The 21718-nt window shown below is 40.3% G+C and overlaps 1 protein-coding gene across 1 annotated transcript; it reads left to right on the top strand.

Moving 5' to 3' along the window:
• Nucleotides 1–9914: 9914 nt before the first annotated feature.
• Nucleotides 9915–14293, top strand: LOC103690514 (exocrine gland-secreted peptide 1-like). The gene is made up of 2 exons (XM_063267950.1): nucleotides 9915–9984; nucleotides 14046–14293. Exons 1-2 carry the CDS (start codon nucleotides 9918–9920, stop codon nucleotides 14291–14293), a joined length of 315 nt encoding a protein of 104 aa, XP_063124020.1. The 5' UTR covers nucleotides 9915–9917.
• Nucleotides 14294–21718: the final 7425 nt, after the last annotated feature.

Genomic DNA, 21718 nt, shown 5'->3' with positions numbered 1-21718 from the left:
TGGATGATTGTTTTGATGTGCTCTTGAATTCGGTTTGCCAGAATTTTATTGAGTATTTTTGCGTCGATATTCATAAGGGAAATTGGTCTGAAGTTCTCTTTCTTTGTTGTGTCTTTGTGTGGTTTAGGTATAAGAGTAATTGTGGCTTCGTAGAAGGAACTCGGTAGGGCTCCATCTGTTTCAATTTTGTGGAATAGTTTGGATAATATTGGTATGAGGTCTTCTATGAAGGTTTGATAGAATTCTGCACTAAACCCGTCTGGACCTGGGCTCTTTTTGGTTGGGAGACCTTTAATGACTGCTTCTATTTCCTTAGGAGTTATGGGGTTGTTTAACTGGTTTATCTGTTCCTGATTTAACTTCGATACCTGGTATCTGTCTAGGAAATTGTCCATTTAATGATTTTCAAGTTTTGTTGAATATAGGTTTTTATAGTAAGATCTGATGATTTTTTGAATTTCCTCTGAATCTGTAGTTATGTCTCCCTTTTCATTTCTGATTTTGTTAATTTGGACACACTCTCTGTGTCCTCTCGTTAGTCTGGCTAAGGGTTTATCTATCTTGTTGATTTTCTCAAAGAACCAACTTTTGGTTCTGTTGATTCTTTCTATGGTCCTTTTTGTTTCTACTTGGTTGATTTAAGCTCTGAGTTTGATTATTTCCTGCCTTCTACTCCTCCTGGGTGTATTTGCTTCTTTTTGTTCTAGAGCTTGTAGGTGTGCTGTCAAGCTGCTGACATATGCTCTTTCCTGTTTCTTTCTGCGGGCACTCAGCGCTATGAGTTTTCCTCTTAGCACAGCTTTCATTGTGTCCCATAAGTTTGGGTATGTTGTACCTTCATTTTCATTAAATTCTAAAAAGTTTTTAATTTCTTTCTTTATTTCTTCCTTGACCAGGTTATCATTGAGTAGAGCATTGTTCAATTTCCACGTATGTGTGGGCATTCTTCCCTTATTGTTATTCAAGACCAGTTTTAGGCCGTGGTGGTCCGATAGCACGCATGGGATTATTTCTATCTTTCTGTACCTGTTGAGGCCTGTTTTTTGACCAATTATATGGTCAATTTTGGAGAAAGTACCATGAGGAGCTGAGAAGAAGTTATATCCTTTTGCTTTAGGATAGAATGTTCTATAAATATCCATTAAGTCCATTTGGCTCATGACTTTTCTTAGTCTGTCGACATCACTGTTTAATTTCTGTTTCCATCATCTGTCCATTGATGAGAGTGGTGTGTTGAAATCTCCCACTATTATTGTGTGAGGTGAAATGTGTGTTTTGAGCTTTAGTAAGGTTTCTTTTACGTATGTAGGTGCCCTTGTATTTGGGGCATAGATATTTAGGATTGAGAGTTCATCTTGGTTGATTTTTCCTTTGATGAATATGAAGTGTCCTTCCTTATATTTTTTGATGACTTTTAGTTGGAAATTGATTTTATTTGATATTAGAATGGCTACTCCAGCTTGCTTCTTCTGACCATTTGCTTGGAAAGTTGTTTTCCAGCATTTCACTCTGAGGTAGTGTCTGTCTTTGTCTCTGAGGTGTGTTTCCTGTAGGCAGCAGAATGCAGGGTCCTCGTTGCGTATCCAGTTTGTTAATCTATGTTTTTTATTGGGGAGTTGAGGCCATTGATATTGAGAGATATTAAGGAATAGTGATTATTGCTTCCCGTTATATTCATATTTGGATGTGAGGTTATGTTTGTGTGCTTTCATTCTCTTTGTTTTGTTGCTAAGACGATTAGTTTCTTGCTTCTTCTAGGGTATAGCTTGCCTCCTTATGTTGGGCTTTACCCTTTATTATCCTTTGTAGTGCTGGATTTGTAGAAAGATATTGTGTAAATTTGGTTTTGTCATGGAATATCTTGGTTTCTCCATCAATGTTAATTGAGAGTTTTGCTGGATACAGTAACCTGGGCTGGCATTTGTGTTCTCTTAGGGTCTGTATGACATCAGTCCAGGATCTTCTGGCCTTCATAGTTTCTGGCGAGAAGTCTGGTGTGATTCTGATAGGTCTGCCTTTATATGTTACTTGACTTTTTCCCTTACTGCTTTTAATATTCTTTCTTTATTTTGTGCGTTTGGTGTTTTGACAATTATGTGATGGGAGGTGTTTCTTTTCTGGTCCAATCTATTTGGAGTTCTGTAGGCTTCTTGTATGCCTATGGGTATCTCTTTTTTTAGGTTAGGGAAGTTTTCTTCTATGATTTTGTTGAAGATATTTACTGGTCCTTTGAGCTGGGAGTCTTCACTCTCTTCTATACCTATTATCCTTAGGTTTGATCTTCTCATTGAGTCCTGGATTTCCTGTATGTTTTGGACCAGTAGCTTTTTCTGCTTTACATTATCTTTGACAGTTGAGTCAATGATTTCTATGGAATCTTCTGCTCCTGAGATTCTCTCTTCCATCTATTGTATTCTGTTGGTGAAGCTTGTATCTACAGCTCCTTGTCTCTTCTTTTGGTTTTCTATATCCAGGGTTGTTTCCATGTGTTCTTTCTTGATTGCTTCTATTTCCATTTTTAATTCCTTCAACTGTTTGATTGTGTTTTCCTGGAATTCTTTCAGGGATTTTTGTGTCTCCTCTCTATGGGCTTCTACTTGTTTATTTATGTTTTCCTGGAATTCTTTCAGGGATTTTTGTGTCTCCTCTCTATGGGCTTCTACTTGTTTATTTATGTTTTTCTGGAATTCTTTCAGGCATTTTTGCGATTCCTCTCTGTAGGCTTCTACTTGGTCTCTAAGGGAGTTCTTCATGTCTTTCTTGAAGTCCTCCAGCATCATGATCAAAAATGATTTTGAAACTAGATCTTGCTTTTCTGGTGTGTTTGGATATTCCATGTTTGTTTTGATGGGAGAATTGGGCTCCGATGGTGCCATGTAGTCTTGGTTTCTGTTGCTTGGGTTCCTGCGCTTGCCTCTTGCCATCAGATTATCTCTAGTGTTACTTTGTTCTGCTATTTCTGACAGTGGCTAGACTGTCCTATAAGCCTGTGTGTCAGGAGTGCTGTAGACCTGTTTTCCTCTCTTTCAGTCAGTTATGGGGACAGAGTGTTCTGCTTTCGGGCGTGTAGTTTTTCCTCTCTACAGGTCTTCAGCTGTTCCTGTGGGCCTGTGTCTTGAGTTCACCAGGCAGCTTTCTTGCAGTAGAAAATTTGGTCTTACCTGTGGTCCTGAGGCTCAAGTTCGCTAGTGAGGTGCTGCCCACGGGCTCTCTGCAGCGGCAGCAACCAGGAAGACCTGTGCCGCCCCTTCCGGGAGCTTCAGTGCACCAGGGTTCCAGATGGTCTTTGGCTTTTTCCTCTGGCGTCCAAGATGTGTGTGCAGAGAGCAGTCTCTTCTGGTTTCCCAGGCTTGTCTGCCTCTCTGAAGGTTTAGCTCTCCCTCCCATGGGATTTGGGTGCAGAGAACTGTTTATCCGGTCTGTTTCCTTCAGGTTCCGGCGGTGTCTCAGGCAGGGGTCCTGCCGCTCCTGGGCCCTCCCCCACGGGAGCCCAGAGGCCTTATACAGTTTCCTCTTGGGCCAGGGATGTGGGCAGGGGTGAGCAGTGTTGGTGGTCTCTTCCGCTCTGCAGCCTCAGGAGTGCCCACCTGACCAGGTGGTTGGGTCTCTCTCTCATGGGGTCTGGGAGCAGAGAGCTGCTGCGGGCCGGGATCCGCGGGTGTGGGACTTCCGGTAAACACAGAACGTGCCCGGTCCTAGAGGAATTCTGCTTCCCTGTGTCCCAAGCTCACCAGGCAGCTTTCTTGCAGCAGAAAAGTTGGTCTTACCTGTGGTCCCGAGGCTCAAGTTCGCTCGTGGGGTGCTGCCCACGGGCTCTCTGCAGCGGCAGCAACCAGGAAGACCTGTGCCGCCGTTTCCCTCGAGTGTTATTCTCTTTCCCGGTTTCCGGGCAAACATCCCCCTAATCCCTCTCCCTCCCCTTCTTTATGGGTGTTCCCCTCCCCATCCTCCCCCCATTGCCGCCCTCCCCCCAACAATCTAGTTCACTGGGGGTTCAGTCTTAGCAGGACCCAGGGATTCCCCTTCCACTGGTGCTCTTACTAGGATATTCATTGCTACCTATGAGGTTAGAGTCCAGGGTCAGTCCATGTATAGTCTTTAGGTAGTGGCTTAGTCCCTGGAAGCTCTGGTTGCTTGGCATTGTTGTACATATGGGGTCTCGAGCCCCTTCAAGCTCTTCCAGTTCTTTCTCTGATTCCTTCAACGGGGGTCCTATTCTCAGTTCAGTGGTTTGCTGCTGGCATTCGCCTCTGTGTTTGCTGTATTCTGGCTGTGTCTCTCAGGAGCGATCTACATCCGGCTCCTGTCAGCCTGCACTTCTTTGCTTCATCTATCTTGTCTAATTGGATGGCTGTATATGTGTGGGCCACATGTGGGGCAGGCTCTGAATGGGTATTCCTTCTGTGTCTGTTTTAATCTTTGCCTCTCTATTCCCTGCCAAGGGTATTCTTGTTCCCCTTTTAAAGAAGGAGTGAAGCATTCACATTTTGATCATCCGTCTTGAGTTTCATTTGTTCTAGGCATCTAGGGTAATTCAAGCGTTTGGGCTAATAGCCACTTATCAATGAGTGCATACCATGTGTGTTTTTCTGTGATTTGGTTACCTCACTTAGGATGATATTTTCCAGTTCCAACCATTTGCCTACGAATTTCATAAAGCCATTGTTTTTGATAGCTGTGTAATATTCCATTGTGTAGAGCAGAATCTTAACATCACCTGCCATGGCTTCTCCCCTCTCTCAGTCTCTGTCCTGTCTTTCCTCCTTCCTCTAGTCTCCTCCTCTTCCTTCAAACTTCTTTCCCGCCCATCCTTCCTTCTCCTCAAATGACAGGCCTCCTTCTATCCTGTATGTGTCCCTCACTTGTACTTTACAAATTCTATGGAGAGTTGGTTCTGGTGAAGTCACCTGAGTTCTGAGTCCTTGACTAGGCAGCTGTCCTGGGGGCAGTGGAATTAGCATCAAAATACAGATAACTTCAGGGCAAACTACAACATAAGCCAGTCAGCATCATCCCTACATTGTCTGTACACCAGATGCTGCCTCCAACTTGCTACCTCGCTTGAGTTTCTGTTATGACTTTCTTCAATGATGCACAGCAATATGGAAGTATAAGATAAAGGAACCCTTTCCTCCCATAACTACTTTTTGGTTCACTGTGTTTCATGGAAGCAATAGAAACTCTAATTAACATACCACCTATGATTCACATTAAAACTGCTTGGCATTGTGGCCAATAAAACCAATTTGCTTTAGGACTTTGTTTATAAATAATATATTCTGATATTATAGAAAGAAAAAGATGCATCCATCTTTTTTCTGGAATAATAAACTGATAAAAGTGTTTCTTCCTCACTTAGAGTCTAGAAGCAAATTATCCCCCAAAAATCTATAGTAAACACACACAAAGTATGCCTTTCAAGGTCACTGTATGTGCCTTAATGAAGTCATTGGCCCAACAAAGATTATTCATCACATTAAATGTATTTACCAAAATCCATACTACTTTATGCCTTAGTGGAAGGAAGAAATGTAACAAAACAAAAGACATGCTCAATCAAAGGATTACAGAGTAGTAGTAACTAAACACAACTTTTGTTAGACATGTGAAGCATTTTACAATTATGAGAACTGTTATTCTTAGTTGATTCTTAATGGTGTCTGTAAATACAAACTAAAATTTGGAAGTGCAAATGAAGAAACCATGCACTTGACTCATTTTCTACAAATTAAATTTTAATCCAAACATCTTCCTTTGCCTCAAACCTTATAATATAATTAAGATTCATAGAACATGGCATATTGTAGATTACCATGCAGAGATATTTTAGATATTCCCCTCTGGTGAACTCCTCTCTGACTCAAAAGTAATAGGAGTGAGGGGGTAGTTTGGTGTTTCCAAACAAGCAGAAGAAATCAAATTCACAACTCTCAATGTGTATTAATGGAAGTCATCATCTTCTTCCTTGTTTGTACAGCTGCACTGTTGTGTTTAACAATCCAAATGGAATAATTTTCCTCCTAAAGACTAAAGCCATTTATAAATTGAATTAACTATGTCCTAGTATGGTTTCAAACCTTTCTGTATTGGTCAGTTAAATAACTCCTCATTCAAAGTTCCATGTTCTCATTCTTGAAAACCATTCTGTATGAACTTTTCCCTGGTTCCTGGGGTTACATTAAGATACATGCTATCATCCTAGCATATCACTCACACTAGTCCTGGAAAGTTGTCTAAGTTATTAGTACCAGGCATGATTTCTGTCCTGTTAAGAGAGCCTTAAATCCAAATAGGCAACTGTTGGTAACCACCAATATGGACTGCCCACCATTGCTGGGTCTTTATTTTTTTTTTCCTTTTCTTTATTGTAATTGGATATTTTCTTTATCTACATTTCAAATATTACCCAGTTTCCCCTCCAAAACCCCTATATCCCATCCCCAACTCCTGCCTCTATGAGAGTGCTCACCTACCCAACCACCCACTCCCTTCTGCCTTCCTGCCCTGGCATTCCCCTACACTGGAGCATGGCACCTTCACAGGACCACGGGCCTCTCCTCACATTGATGCCTGATGAGGCCATCCTCTGCTACAACCATGAGCTAGAGCCATAGGTTGCTCGATGTATACTCTTGGTTGGTGGTTTAGTCCCTGGGAGCTCTGGGGGGGTCTGGTTGGTTTATACTGTTATTCTTCCTATGGTGTTGCAAACCCCCTCAGCTACCTCAGTTCTTTCTCTAACTCCTTTGGAGACCCCGTTCTCATTTCAATGGTTGGCTGCGAGCACCTGCCTCTGTATTTTTCAGGCTCTAGCAGAGCCTCTCAGGAGATAGCTATATCAGGCTCCTGTCAGCACGCACCTCTTGGCATCCCTAATTGTGACTGGGCTTGGCAACATCATGTGGGATGGATCCCCATGTGTGGCAGTCTCTGGATGGCCTTTCCTTCAGTCTACTCCACCTTTCCTTCCATATTTCCTCCTCTGAATATTTTGTTCCCCCTTCTAAGAAGTAGTGAAGCATCCACACTTTGGTCTTTCTTCTTCTTGTGGTCTGTAAATTGTATCTTGGGTATTCTGAGCTATCGTACAGTGGTATGTCCACGTATCAGTGAAGGCATATGTGATCACATAACCAAATACGGACATGCTGACAGAGCATAACGTAATATGTTGGCAAATTCCCTGTAAACCTCAGAATTGTGTAGAATGGAAATGGTATGTTGAAATAAATAAAAAATCCTAATTTTCTCAAACATTTCATTTTTGTACAAAATATCATATGCTGCAAAGGTTCAACTGACTTATTGTTTTACTCTGCAATATCGATTATTATTTTATTTTATTATATTTTCACTACCATTTCATATTATGATCATACACTGTCACCTTGAAACATGTGCACGAAGTATCAAAATAACTCAGTAATATCAAGGATAAACAATTTTTCTTCAAAAAATATTTGTAGGTGTGTAAAAACTGTGTTCAGCCAGTCAATACTCTACTAAATACTCACAAATATAGAGAACATACAAACCAAAACATGAAATCCATGTCATCAAAAGTGTGAAAAACAAAGAAAAACAAGGTAGCATTGAAGTTAATAAGAAAGGCTGTATAAAGTCAAACACTGGACTGAGTCCTGGGACCCCAGTAGAAGAGTTAGGAGGACTGAAAGCACTAAAAGGGATTGCCTATCCATAGGAAGAACAATATCAACTAACAAGTCCCCACAGAGTTTCCAGGGACTAAAACACTATCCAATGGGTGGGCCTATGGGTATCACTACATATGCAGCAGAGGACAACCTAAACTGGTATCAACGAGAGGGAGGTACTTGGTCCTGTGGAAACTTGTTGCTGCAGCAACAAGTCAAGAGTAGGTGAGTGGGAGAGAAACACGCTCTTAGAGGCAAAGGTGAGGTGGCGTGGAAAGGGAGGTTTGTGGAGGAGAGATCAGGAAGGGGAACATTTGAAATGTAAATAAACAAAGTAATTAATATAAAAAATAATGCATAAAATACAGAGATATTAATTAATACAGTAATAATGGTAACAACAAACCATGACACAAAGAGTTAGACAAAAAGAAGCAAGGGGCATGAGTCTCCCCTCCCCATCTCTTGCCTGGAAACAAAAGCAAAGAAAAATTTCCAGGTGCAATGACATATAGTGTATTAAAGACCCACAAAGCAGATGCTTTGTGGAATTGCTCAGAGCTGCTGTCCCATGCCATTGTGTTAACTGTTCTGGTGAGCAAGAAGCAGAACTCAAACGAAACTGTACAATCAATCCACTTTTTTGGGAACAGCAGCCAATAAAGCAGAAACACCTCAGGCCTCAAAACACTAAAGACCCACGCTCTACCCAATTAAAGGAGGAGTCACTGAGAACCACAGAGTCACAGGAGCCTACAGCAGAAGCTGACTCAAACTGAAAATATGGAACAAGCAATTCCAGCTTGACTGAGGAGTTTGAAAGCAAGTTCCATGGTAAGATTACAGTATTTACAAGGTTAAGACTACAGAGCCTAGTGACACATCAAAGACTCAGTCTTTAAACTTTGAAGTTTACGACAGGGAAACTGAAGGACTTCTCAATCTCTAAAATGAAACGAGTCAGATGAGATATAATACAGAGTAACCCACCACTCAGAACATAAGAAAACTCAAATTGAATGCATTTCCTCATCTGCCAATGAGTCCGATTTTGTCTTATCTTAGGCCCTGAGTGTCATAGAGAAAGAAAAATTGTTTGTAATTTCCTCTTTACTGAATAAGAATAACAGCTGTTAATCTGAAAGGTATGGGCACTGAGTGTGAAAATCCCTGGTGACCAGGAGAGTTTTCTAGATCCTGAACAATGAAATTGTCCATGAGGGAAGACATGAAAAAAATTACAGATCTATTTGGGAACATTTCAACTCAAATTTAGTTTAAAATTGCAATGAAAACCAGGCAGTGAATTTTACAGAAACACTAAAGAATATATGGCAGTACTTGAAGAAAGAAAATCAAGGGGAAATGGTATTCAAATATTTAAAATGTACTAGATCTTTGCTGATCATGAGTCTCCATTGTCATCCAACCAATTTTGAAGCAATTATATGCTTATAAAAATAAAAGATTTTGAGGATTCTAAATACTCACATGGTATAGAAAATGAGACGTCACAACTTTGCAATGTAATCCTTTTATATGAGTTCTAGAATGAAAGTGAGTGCTTACTACACTAGGTGACCATTAGCAGCATCTAAAAAACTTAGGATTTCATGACTCCTGAGACAGGAAATTGTATGCAACGAGCAGAGGTTGATTAAAATTTAAAGAAAATAAAAACACCCTATTTAACTATGATGGCTTGAGTGAGCTTAAATAGACTACATATCCAGTTCATTGTGTATGTATTTCTTATTGGAGAAAAAAAAGAAATTGACTTGATATACTTTGCAATTGCTCTTGACAACATGCCACTTCTAAGGTGTTTGTACAATTATAACTGTGTAATGACAACCCTGGCAGCCTAATACATGTCCAATATGTATCAATGCTATGAACAGGGAATAGCAAAATAAGAGATAGTACACACCAAAAATAATAGTAATAATCAAAACATTGAAACTGGTTCTGTATTTTTCCCCACTTTTCCTTTGAAGACAGAGAAATAGACCTGTGTAGAAAGTAAATAGAAATCATCAAACCTTTGCAGGTACACATTAAGAACATCAGTCAACACTTCAGGTTAAAGCATGATTGGCACAATAAAACTACAGGAACTCCCACACTGCCTCTCCTCCTTATTTTGATAATGAATTTGTCAGCCAGAGTTGCTTTGGCTTATCTTCTATTAATGCGTTGCTTACCTCTGTGTCCCCTGTACTACTTAATTCAACCAAGGGTATTTTCTGTTTAGTTTCAGTCATGCCTTCTTTACCAGTGATGTTATTTCTCATACTTCTGCTGCTGCCATCCATGCTCATGGAAGAAAGTGACTGTTACATTGTTAAATATCTCAGATATAGCTGATTGTTCTTTAAAGTGGTATAAGAAATATGAATACAGAAACCCTAATGGCATGGTGGGTGACAGAAATCCCATTGGATTCTAAGAGAACTTCGCAAGGATATGAAGATAGATACTAAGTTTGTCCTCTCTACCTCTCACAGCTATAGTACCCACTACTGACATGTGAGAACTGGACACTTGAACAAGGATATGTGCTACAAATATATGACACTTACTAGATGTCAAAGAATCACTGAGCTACCTGTCAGTGAGTAAATCATTAAAAATTGTGTTCAGATATAAAACTTGAAAATTATACCACTGTAAAATATGACAGGAGGGCATAAGAATCCACCTTATCTCAAATAAAGTTAAATATATGGACCAATAGCCGAAGTTATGTGCTAGCCTCTGTAGCATGTAAAGCTGGCCTCAAACTCAAGAGATAGTTCCTCTTTCCTCTGTAGCATGCACATGGTTCCCAATCAAGTTTTATGAAATATTGTTCATTCTTTGATGTGTTAATAAAAAGATAAAGAAAAGTGGAATATGTTTTGTGGACATCTAGTCAGGTATGTGGGAAGGAGTGCCTTAGTGGGCCCATGCTGAGGTATCCCATCCCCCTGAGGGACCAGCCACATGTTGGTATAGCTTGGAATAGTTTATTCAAGGCATGCTGAGGGAACTGGAGAGGGCAGGAGAGGAAGAGAAAGGCAGGGAGAGATGATAGAGAAAGACAATAAAGAACTAGAGGCTGGCCATGAACGTGGAGAAAGAGGGGGAAGACAATGGGAAAGAGAGGGTAAGAGGCAAAGGGACAGATTTGGAGCAGAAGGCAAGAGCAAGATGGTGATTTTATCATGAGTCAGGCATACCTGGCTGTTGCCAGGTAACTGTGGGACTGAGCTTAGACAAAATGCTAACATTCATAATGAACTATATTTTATGATATTTTCAAGATTTAATGATTGACTATTAATCATTTGGGATGCTCACATCATACATCCCATAAAACTTAACTACCAGTCTGCTGACCTATGAGACTCTTTTCTCATGATATATACCCACAAAAAAGAAAAAGAAAAAAAGTCCATTTGCTGTCATATATATATATAATCAGTGGAGAATGATCAAAATTGTAGTGGCAAGCACTCCCACTGGAGGATGAGTCTCACTCTGCCTGTATCCCAGCAAAAGTCATCAACTAAGGATAATTGTGAAGTGGCCTGAGGAGAGTGGGACCATCTCTAGCTAACCTGCTTCCCTGCCTGTACTTCAGTACTCTTGGCTGTTATATAGTTGGCTGACTCTCTCACAAACATTAAAATGCCTTCAGACAGCAGCCCTGACCATAGGAATCCACATGGACTTTGATGGTAAGACAGGCTGCAGACATCAATATGGCCCTTGGCCATATCAGGACCACTGACCCAAACATGATACCCAGTGGCTGCACAGAACACCAACCTCAACAGGTTTTAAAGTGTTTACATGTGCCATTAAATCACCAGGGCTCTGCTAGGCAGCAAAGACTAAGAGATCACTGACATATCAGGCAGCTACACAGACAGCCAACATCCATATGAATCTCAGGCTTCACTGAGATCTAGGGAAGAAGCCTGGAACAATGACAATGATGTGGACTCCAGTGACATCTCAACCAAGGTCCAATCCAAAAAGTGAACCTTTCCTCTTTGCCCAGATCCAGGGGGAATTCCAAGGCTGGGTGTCAGGTTCTGGGACTGAGTATGTGTCTGCATAAGCTCCAAGATGTTTTATACCATCATGCAGACCCATCCTGCTGACCCATAGTTGATGTCCCTACTGAACAATGACAGCATGTAGACCTCAATCTTTCTGGCACGTCTCCACATCTCCAGTTCCTCTTCTCTGCTTAGCTCACTCTCTGTTCTGATTTTCTCTTTTCTACCTCTCTATTACATGTTTGTTCCTTGTAGTGGCCCTTGGGAGACTTTCAGCCTGCCCTCAAAAGGAACAATATTATCAAAAATACTGATAATAACTTATACTTATGGCAACTTAACAAGAACTTAACAACTTTCTTTAGTTGCTATATGCTATGTACTAATGTTGCCTGTAGTTTTAAAAAGAACCCAAGCTAAATCCAGCTATAGGCAGGCACTGATGGTTTTGCCCAACCCGCTGGTTCCCTTGGCTACCTTGCTGAGCTTTCCAAACCAGTTTGACCTGAAATTCATAGAGCATTTGCTCCAGTTTCTCAGGTCATCCAGCTCCTGGGGCTGTCCAGCAGAACACCAACTACTGCTCACTCAGCTCTCCTTAGCCCCGTGAAATGAAAACACTAGAGACTTATACCAGCCAGATTTATAATAATAAATCTCCAACCCCAAAATGCCCATGCAAAGAACACACCACTCAATAATATAATTACAAGCTGCACACTTAGATTGGACAAATATACCACTACAGTACTCTCTTGCCCATCTATGAAATCGCTAGGTACTTGCCGCTCCTCCAGGCCATATGGGACGACTCCATCTTTGACCTCTTTTTTCTCCATCTTCTTCTCACTCTGTCCTCCATCTCTCCCTTCTTTCTTTTAAAAACTTTCAGCTCTGCCTTTTCCCTCCACTGCCCAATCACAGGCTATAGCCTGACATGACCAATTCAGATTTCACCTAACCTTACCTGAGTACATGATCTATTTCTTGTCAGGGCACCCCTGTTGAGGGAACAAAAAATACAAACAGCAATCCACAAAAAAGTTCAAATTTCAACCCTCCTAAAAGTGCTCCACTGAAACTCAGTTGGGGGGGGGGGGCTCAAGCCCTGAGGGCCAGCAGAATGAATGGAAACAGGCAGCCTTGGGAGGGAAGAGGTTGGGAGTATCTTCCAGAATGTACCAGAGACCTGAGAGATGAGAAGATCTCAGGACTCAAAATGAGGGACCCTAGATGAAATGCACTACAGTGGGGAAAGAGAATTCGTGGAGCCCACCTCCAACAGAAAGACGGGACATCAAGTGAATGATGGGGCTGCTATCCCACAGTCACAACTCTGACCTATAATTATTCCTGTCTGAAAGAACTGCAGGGATGGAAATGGAGAAGAGCCTGAGGAGAATGATGTCCAGCAATAGGCCCAAAGTAGGATCCAGTTCAAGAGGAGGCCCCATGGCCTGTCACTATTACTGAGGCTATGGAGTGCTCACAAAAAGAAACCTATCTATCATGACTGCCCTCTGAAAGATCCAACAAGCATCTGAGTCACATGGATATGTGCACCCAACCAATGAACAACCCCTCTGGTTGAATTAGGGAAAAGCTGAAAGAAACAGTCTCAATTAACCTGGACCCCTGATATCTCTCTGACAGTGGATTACTAACCAGGCAGCATGTACCAGCTGATCTGAAGCCCCCAACACATATATAGCAGAGGACTGCCAGATCTGGGTTCATTCACAGAAGGTATACCTAACCCTGAAGAGACCAGAAGGAGTTTAAAGGACTGATGGGGTGGGTGGGATGGGGACATCCTCGTGGAAATGGCAGTCAGAGGTGGGGGGGAGGTATGGGATGTGGACTGGGAGGGAAATAAAATCTAGAGTGTAAAAAAGAAGAAAAGAGAAAAAGAAACTCTATTGAAAACTCATGTTTTAAGAAGAATTTTTATATACAAGATAATATATATGTAAAAATTACTATTGTTTTCTCTCAGAAAACTCATTTTTGAGCTTTGAAAAAATTATCTATTTGGTATAAGTTTAATTGCATAGAGGGAATTGTAAGTGTATGACAACCTTAGACAAAATGTCAACCATGTGCATTCTTCCTCCCATGAATTTGTAAGTTTCTTAGGTCTATGTATTCAAACATACAATAATAGTTCCTATTTCTGGAATATAAAACAGAAGATAGGTATGGATATAGACTACAGAATTTAAATACATTATTGTGGAGACTATGGGCACAGTACTAAAATTAAAATAAAATAAAAACAATCCTAAAATAGGTCTTTTATTTCTTACTATAAACCTATTATAAACAGTTGCCTCTACCTCAGGTTCTGATGCAGACTCAAAAAAAAAACCAAACCCTCCCCCCACCATATCGAGTGATCACAAGACAAACAAGGGTGACTTGGACATGATAGTCTCCCAAGGAGAACCAAACATCCATGAGGATTTTGAGATGATGATCATCTCTGCCTTTGATCAAGAACAAACGTTGCTTGTGGATCAGGCCAATTGTTGTCAACACAACTTAAATCTGTCTGAATTACTGACTGCCCTGAGCAAATGTGGTGATTAGAAACACTAAGTAGACACAGGAAATTTTCAAGGAACGCACCATAGACTTCAATGGATCAGAGCAGAGCTAGGTACAAACAAGGCAATTATTTAAGAAAAAGCAACAATTCTATGGAAGAAACCTTGAGCATGTTAACAAATGAATGGATTTACTGATACAGTTAACTAGGAGGCCCCTGGTGTTAAACCTTATATGCCTCTTACTGGGCTCTCTTTCAAGTCCTACATCCTATTCATTTAACCACCCAAATACAAGCTAAATGCAGTCTGTAAATAAACACAATAAACTAATCTCTCCTTCCTTCAATGAAATACTAAAACTGTTCAGAGGCAACAAAGTAAGGGTTCTAAACCAGCTATGAAAGGAACAGGCACCTAGAAATTTGCAATGTTTCAGAACTAATGGCCTAAAGTTTCTTTTGTTAAACAGACATGATTTCACGGCAATATTCCCAGTAAATTCATTATGGGCTTCTCACTCTTCCTCATTGTAGTCTGATTAAATGTGAATGGAAATGTTTTATACTTCAAACAATGAGGTTTTGTAGTTATAAAATATTTAGCATCATGTTTTTTCTCTTTATCTTCTTTTGGATAATTTCATACAAGTATATGATACATTTAGATTACACTCCCATTTCAGACTCTCACTTTCTTCTATAAATTATAAACTCTCTTCCCAAAAAGACACTCTCCTGCTTCATGTCTTTTGGTTTTATTTTTGGAAGCTCACTAAGTTTAACCAGGAATACCCACATGGTCATATGCATGATGCAATTTCTTGAGCCAAGAAAAATCACCAACGGCAAAGCCACTGAAGATAACTAATGACTCCCCCTGACCCAGCATCTGGCCCTTGCCGATGCCTCCTTAGAGATAATCTCTATCTTGGACGATCCTCCATCATCTGTGACTGAATGTTGATATGCCCAGTCTTGTGCAGGCCGTGTTCATGCAAACCTAGGTCCAGTACTGCACATAGAAAATAAGAATAAGGCTGAGTTGTGTGTTCACATTCATTCACGTCAGTTAAACTCTTAAACTGAGATAAAAGGCTGCTGAAAGCTTATTCTTGAAGACAGGGCTTTGTATAGAACTGCCTCCATATTTAGATTTCAAGTGCCTGTTCCTCTAACAACAACCATTCCTCCTGGAGGCCTTGTAGGATAATACTACACATAAGTCTTCAATGTGCATACTTGATAGAGGCCTTTAAAGAAGAAATAAATAAATTTCTTGAGGAAACACAAGAAGATACATTAAAATAGGTAGAGTACTTTAAATAGGAAACAAATAAATGCAAAAATATCAAGAATATTCAGTGAAACAAGTGAAGGATATGAATAAAACTGTCCAAGAACTGAAAGTGGAAATAAAAGCAGTAAAGACAATATAAACTGAAGCAATCCTGGAGGAGGAAAATGTAGGAAAAAGAACAGGAACTACAGACACAAGCATCACCAACAGCATACAAGAAATAGAAGAGATAATCTCAGACCTAGAAGATACAATACAAGAATATGATACATCAATAAAAGAAAAGACAAAATCTAAAAATTTTGTTGCACAAAACATCCAGGAAATCTGGATCACTACAAGAAGAACAAACCTAAGGAGAAGATTATTCCTAACTCAAAGGCCCAGAAAATATGTTCAACAAAATCATAGAGAAAAACTATCTGACCCTAAACAGATAGTATAAATATATAAAAAGCTTACAGAACACCAAATAGAGTGGACTAAAAGAAAGATACTCCTACCACATAATAATCAAAACATTAAATATACAAGAGAAAGAATATTAAAAGCTGCAAGTAAAAAGGGTCAAATCACATGTAAAGTCAGATCTATCAGATTTACACATGACATCTCAACAGAACTGTAGGGATCCATCCCCTACACAGACACCAAACCCAGATACTATTGCACATGCAAAGAAGTTTTTGCTGACAGGACCCTGTTATAGTTGTTCCCTGAGAGGCTCTTCCAAAGCCTGACAAATACAGAGGCAGATACTCATAGCCAACTATTGGACTGAGCACAGGACCCCAGTGGAGGAGGTAGAGAAAAGACTGAAGGAACTGAAGGGGTTTGCAACCCCTAGGAAGACCAACAATGTCAACCAACCAGAACCCTCAGAGCTCCCAGGGACTAAACTTACAAACAAAGAAACCCATGGCTTCAGCTGCATATGTAACAAAGGATGGCATTGTCTGGCATCAATAGAAGGAGAGGACCTTGGTCCTGTGAATGCTCATTTCCCCAGTGTAGGGGAATGCCAGGGAGGTGTGGTGGGAGGGGGTAGGTAGGAGGGGCAGCATCCTCATAGAAGCAGGGGGAGGGCAAATGGGATAGGGGATTGCAGAGGGGAAACCAAGGAAGGGGATAACATTTGAAATGTAAATACATAAAATATCCAATAAAAATAATAACAAGAACATCATGAATTTTGCAGGCAAATGGATGGAACTGAAAAACAGAAAAAGAAACTACCGAAGTCTGGGCAGAAGTCTTGCAGACCATAGGAAACCACAAATATCATCTCAGAGTACTGTACCCAGCAAAATTTCAATCACCATAAAGGAAGAAACCAAGATGCTAAATAACAAACCAAATGTAAACAATAACTTTCAACCAACCCAGCACTACAGAGAAAACAAGATAGAAAATTCTAACCCAATGAGGCAAACTATATTCAAGAAAACACATGAAATAGTTTCATATTATATAATAGTACACTAAATCTCATAGAGGAGGAAATCAGAAATACCCTTGAATGCATTGATACAGGAGACAATTTCCAGAATAGAACACCAATGGCTTAGGCTCTAAGCTCATCAATTGATAAATTGGATGTCATAAAAACTACAAAGCTTCTGTAAGGCAAAGGACACTATCATTAGGACAAAACGGCCACCTACAGATTGGGAAATGATCTTCACCAACCCTACATCTGACAGACTTTATAAAGAACTGAAGAAGGTAGACACCAACAGCACAAATAACCCAAATAAAAAAATGGGGTGCAGAGCTAACACAGAATTCTCACCAGTAGAATTTCAAATGGCCAGTAAACACTTAAAGAAATGTTCAACGTCATTAGTCATCAGGGAAATGAAAATCAAAACAACTCTGTGGTTCTATCATACACCCATTGTAAGGGTCCATGATTTGTGAATAATGATAGCCCATCCTCAAATAGTACGCAACAGCAAAGAGTGTCCACTCTGCAGAGAGCCTACATGCAGGGCTCAACTATACTTCCGGACAGAAAACAGAGGTGTTGACTTTGCAGGATCAAATTGAAACCTGTTAGGATAGAAGTAGATGGCTTTTACTTTTCTATCTCTTGATTGATTGGCTCTATTTCCAGGTGTATAGGTACCTTTGGGAATGGTTTAAGTCTCTGGGAAGTTGGGAATGGATTTTGCGCATTAACTATACTTGGCTCAAGCTAGGTGGTCGGGCAACTTCTACAGCTTCTGACTGGCTGCTTGTGAGATTGGATCAGGCTAGATGGTGGGGCACATTCCCAGCTGACTGCCTGTGAAGGGTGGTTTTTCCTGGAATTGACTTGTTTGGGACTTTTCTAGTTATGGGAAATAGAAACTTAAGGTTAGTCTCCCAAACTACCAGTTTGCAGCCTGTCATGGAGTCAGTCTGGTTTTCACTGTGTCCTCTTACCGTCAGAATGCCTAAGATCAAATACTCAAGAGATAGCACATGCTGATGAGGATGTGGAGAAAGGGGAACACTGCCCCATTGATAGTGAGGGTGCAAACTTGTGCAACTACTTTGGAAATCAACTTGGCAGTTTCTCAGGAAACTGGGAATAGTTCTACCTTAAGACCCAGGGCAAAATCCAAAAGATGCTCCAACATCCCACAAAGGCATTTGCTCAACTAAGTTAATAGCAGTTTTATTTGTAAGTTCATAGTCAGAAACTGGAAACAACCTTGATTTCCCTCACCTGAAGGAATGGATAAACAAACTGTGGAACATCTACACAATGCAATACTATTCCGCTATGACAAAGGCATCATCAATGGATGAATCTTAAGAATATCATTCTGAATGAGGTAACCTGGTCCCGAAAGGATGTGCACGGCATGTACCTATTTATAGGTGGTTATTGGCCATAGAGGAAACCCATGCTCCACTCCACAGATCCAAAGAAGCTAAACAAGAAGGAAGGCACAAGAGAGGATTTTGAATCTTAGAAGGCAGAGTAAAATAGTTACAATAGTTATACCATGCCACCTTGCTCTAGCCAAGTATAGTTAATCAGCAAAAGCCACCCCCCACAATCATCCAGAGACATAACCATTCACAAAGGCACCTATACCCCTGGAGATAGAGCCAAGCTATCAAGGGAAAGAAAGGTAAAAGTCATCTACTCCTATCCTAACAGGTAGAGGAAGGGTAGGAGAGATGGTAGGGAGGGCACTGGAGGGAATTCAAGATTAGATGTGGGAAGGGACATGAGGAATAGTCAGATCTCCATGAAAAGGAATGGAAATCTGCAACTGATTGGTGTGGGGAGGTAGGGAGCATCTCCAGGAAAAAAGAGATAAGGGAGGTGCCCAAGAATCAACAGGGGTATCCTTGGCTGTGACTCACAGCAGTGGGGATATGAAACAGGAGGCCACTTCTATAGCAAGGCAGGAACCCAAATGAAGTGATACGGGCACCAACCCACCCAAAAAAACTTTTGACCTGAAATGTATTCTATCTATAAGAAATAAAGGCATAGAGGATAGAGTAGAGACTGAGGGAATGACCAAACAATAACAGGCCCAACTTGAGACCCATTCCATAGGCAAGCACCAATCCCTGACATTATTAATGATATTGTTATACTTGCAGGCAGGAGACTGGCGTGGCTGTCCTCTGAGAGGCTTCACTCATCAGCTGACTCAGACAGATACAGACACCCACTGTCAAAGAGTAGATGGAGCTTGGGAACTCTTATGGAAGAATAGTAAGAAGTATTGTGGCCCAGGGGCTTGGGGAGGATAACAGCTCCACAGGAAAATCAACAGAGTCAACTAACCTGGACCCTTGAGGCTCTCAGAGACTGAACCACCAACCAAACAACATACACAGGCTGGAACTAGGCCTTCCTGCAGACATAAATCAGAGGTGTACCTGGGTATTTATGTGGGTTCTAAACAACAGAAGCAGGGATTGGGGTAGGAGAAGTTAATCCCAAAAGTTGTTGCCTGTCTATGGGATATGTTCTTCTAGCTGACCTGCTTTGTCTTGCTTCAATGGGAAAGGATTTGTCTAGTCTTTCAGAGACTTGATGTGACAGCGTGGAAAGATATTCAGGGAGGCCCCTCCCACTGAGAAGAGAAGGGGGGCAGGAGGAGGGAGAACTGTGAAAGAGAGTTATAGGGAGAGGGCAGTGAGTGGGATGTAAAGTGAATAAGTAAAGAAAAGTCACAGAATAACATAAGTAACCTGGCAGCGAACAAAGAGAAACTGCTTATTTTTAAAAAGAGCAATTATATTTGAGCCAGTAAAATGGTTCATGTAGTAAAGATGCTTTCAGACAAGTCTGGTGACCTTAGTTCAATCCTTAGGATCTACATGTGGAAGAAGACGTGTCTTAATTGGTATTTCTATTACTGTGAATAGATACCATGACCATGGCAATTCTAATAAGGAAACAATTAATTGGGAGTGGCTCACAGTTCAAAGGTTTAGTCCATTATTGTCATGGCCAGAAGCATGGCAGCATAGAGGCATATATGGTGTTAGAGATGTGTTGAGATTTCTATATCCTGATTGGTAGGTAGCAGGGAAAGAGTGAGACACTAGGTCTGACTTGAGCATCTGAAACTTCAAAGTCCATACCCCAGTGACATACTGCTTCCAGAAAGATTACACCACCAAATCATGCTACTCCCTATGGGCCTATGGGGGTCTTTCTCATCCAAATTATCCACTATGGATAACCAGATTGTCCTTAGACATACACATGTATAGTATGGAACACAGTAATCATACAAACACACATATCTATCAATAAATAAATAAATAAATATTGAAATAAAATTGGAAGATTAAATTGCACCACAGAAATTATTGTGCAAAATATACTGCAAAAGAGAAATTATATTCATCACATAATAAAATACATTAAGATTATTTAGAAATCCCAAGGTGTTCCTAAATGTCTTTGAAAAGAACTTTTTATCTAATTATATTTACACATACGTATGTATTCATACTAAGAGAGCAGGTAGGAGATTTGTCTTAGGATAGCTCCTGGGGGCTAGGAGATAAGAAAGAGTTATGGTTGAAGGCATTTTTGAAAGCGGAGAAAATATCTTGGGTATATGACAAATTAAGGGTTTTTTTAATGCAATGTGGAGGTTAAGACCCCCCCTGACAGGTGTTGTGTATTGAACTCTGATCCTTTGGAATAGCAGTAGATGCTCTCTTAACTGTTGAGCCTACCGTTGTGATGCTTAGATGTCATTTAAATAATGAAGCTGCATCTTTTTCTATATTACCAAAACAGATCACAATCTTAAGAAAATCGAATGGACATCTACAGAACTACATTTTAGGTGTGTTGAATTTTGGCCTGAAAATTTTAAAAATCCTATAATTTTGGCCAACATTGTAATACCCATTTTAACTTTTCTGTTTTAATTTTCATAACCACTGTACAGCTCATTTAACTTTATAGTTATATTTGCATCTTATATAATCCAGTCTCTTTTATTTAAAAATCTTTTCTTTCACTTTAACCATTTTAGCAAAGCTATATCTTTATAATTGCATCACTTTAACCATTCTCTCTGCCCAGCCTTCTGATCCCTTTTCCTTTTGCATTTCTTAATATGATGCCCTTTAATAGCATAAACATAGACCTTTATAAGCACACTAAAAGAGAAAAATATAACCATACAGTTCTTTATCCATTAACCATACAATAAGAGTTTTACCTAGAAAGGAATCTGCTCTGCTAACACATTTAGAGATAGCAGAGTTACTTTCTCATATCATCATAGCAGAAGTAGACTGATTTACTAGAACATGTCTCATGGAACTGATACTTAGAAAGGAGGCTATGTCTCCTTTTCTCACTATCAGAATTGTGAAATAAATTAGAAAACAATAGCCATAAACTGTAATCCAGAAAGACAAAGCCAAACAGATGGGGGGGGGGGGGTCTTGTATCTGAGGCCACTTGAGGAACAAGACAAGAGAAACAGCCAGAACAGCTAAATGTATTAGACCAGAAACTGTAGTTATGTTCTTGTGCGTTGTGTAAAGAATATCCTTGTGTTATTCATATGCTGATTTTCTGCCCTTATATCTTGCTTCAATCCAAACACAGCATTGTAAGACTTAGGTCAAGGATCTCCTGTCTCATGCTCATGTAAACAATTCATATCCTTTATTCTCTGCC

Source organism: Rattus norvegicus, chromosome 9, assembly GCF_036323735.1.
Source record: "Rattus norvegicus strain BN/NHsdMcwi chromosome 9, GRCr8, whole genome shotgun sequence".
Lineage (NCBI taxonomy): Eukaryota > Metazoa > Chordata > Mammalia > Rodentia > Muridae > Rattus > Rattus norvegicus.
Note: the sequence above shows the minus strand (reverse complement) of the source record. Positions and strands in the feature narration are given on the sequence as shown.

What these genes read in the sequence shown, in the direction of transcription:
- LOC103690514 (XM_063267950.1), top strand. Translation starts at nt 9,918, where the DNA reads ATGCCTTCTTTACCAGTGATGTTATTTCTCATACTTCTGCTGCTGCCA. An exon ending in ATCCATGCTCATGGAAGAAA is followed by an intron (nt 9,985 to 14,045) that starts GTGACTGTTACA and finishes CCTCTACCTCAG; the next exon opens with GTTCTGATGCAGACTCAAAA.